This window comes from Lathyrus oleraceus, chromosome 6 (assembly GCF_024323335.1).
Source record: "Lathyrus oleraceus cultivar Zhongwan6 chromosome 6, CAAS_Psat_ZW6_1.0, whole genome shotgun sequence".
Taxonomy (NCBI): Eukaryota; Viridiplantae; Streptophyta; class Magnoliopsida; order Fabales; family Fabaceae; genus Lathyrus; species Lathyrus oleraceus.
The window spans coordinates 479,958,823-479,960,361 of NC_066584.1; the positions used below are offsets into that span (position 1 = coordinate 479,958,823).

General features: G+C 30.0%; 1 protein-coding gene across 1 annotated transcript; it reads left to right on the forward strand.

Annotated features, from left to right (window-relative positions):
- The first annotated feature begins 349 nt into the window (after window positions 1-349).
- On the forward strand, window positions 350-1,258 carry LOC127096362 (protein FAR-RED IMPAIRED RESPONSE 1-like). Its single transcript, XM_051034941.1, has 2 exons — window positions 350-900; window positions 1,021-1,258. The coding sequence occupies exons 1-2, from the start codon at window positions 350-352 to the stop codon at window positions 1,256-1,258; spliced, it is 789 nt and encodes a 262-aa protein (XP_050890898.1).
- The last annotated feature ends 281 nt before the right edge of the window (window positions 1,259-1,539 follow it).

Consider the following 1,539-nt stretch of genomic DNA (forward strand, 5'->3'; position numbering starts at 1 on the left):
ATTCATCACTACCAACAAAATAAAAATTTACTGGAAATTTTTTAAGAGACTTGGCTTCACCATTCTTTATCAACAAAAATTAGTGGCTTCACCATTGTTATTGATTGAATAAGGTTAGTTTCTATTCATTCTATTTTTCTAATTCTGAGTTAATAAAAGATATTTTTTCCATTGCTTATATATTATATCGTTATAATGTATTTTTAACGGTAAAATAATATGTTCATAGTTTATTAAAATGTATTAGTTTGTTTGAATTTTTTATTTTACAAATGTTAGTATATATATTGTTGTGTGTAAAATGCAGAATTGCTATAAACTTTAAATGCATAATTTTTGTGCGTAGAAAATGCAAGAAGATTGGAAACCAAAGTTAAAAATGATTTTTGATAGCATTGAAGATGCTTGGAAGTTTTGGGTTGATTATGGTGGAAAAGTTGGATTTGGAGTGAGGAAACAATATTATCACAAAAACAAAAATGGTATAATTACTTCTTACAAGTTTGTTTGTTGTAATGAAGGTTTACGAAAACAAGATAAACGGGATTATAAAACAATCAATCCAAGACCGGAGACCCGAACAAATTGTCAAGAAAGATTAGGAATTAAGAACATGGATGGTAGATTTATGGTCGTTGATTTTGTGGAGGAACATAATCACAATTTACATTTACAAGTAACAACTCATATGTTGCCATGTCAAAGGAAAGTCTCTCAAATTCAATGTCATCAAATTGATTTAGCCGATGAAGAGGGATTACAACAAAGGAAGTCGTTTGATTTAATGAGTAAAGAAGTGGGAGGTAGAACTAACTTGGGATTTATTCGTCTTGATCAAAAGAATTATCTTCGGGGAAAAAGGCAAAGGAGTATGGTACATGGAGAAGCTGGTTATCTATTGCAATATTTCCAAAAAAAGTCTATGGGAAATCCAACTTTCTATCATGCATATCAAATGGATGCCGAAGAACAAATTACCAATGTGTTTTGGGCAGATGCATTGATGCTAATTGATTATGAGTATTTTGGTGATGTTATATCTCTTGATTCAACATATTGCACAAGAAGCATTCAAAAGAATCAAGTTAATATTTCTCAGGTGAATGAGTTTATTGGTAAAGTTAAGGAGTCTACAAGCACTCGTGATGATTTGACACAAGCAAAAGGATTCAAAAAAAGAGAAGGTAAAAAGAGTTCAAAACGCCCAAAAGAAAGAAAAATGTTGGCTCTAAAGCTTAAAAAATTCGGGTATTGTTGAATTATTTCATTTAATTGTTGTCTTTAGTCAACTACAAAAATTCATATTTTTATTTTATATCGTGTAGAACAATAAAATGTGTGATTCACTAACACAAGTTCAATATGAGGTGTCTAATACAAGTGCATCTATTTGGCTCAATAATTCATACACCATACCATCAATTATAAGTCAATATCAGATTGAGTATGTGAAAGTACCAAGAAATATTTAGTGATTGAATGATTTTATGTTTTGTGCAGGAAAATAATACCACTTCAACTCAATTCGGTGCCAATAGT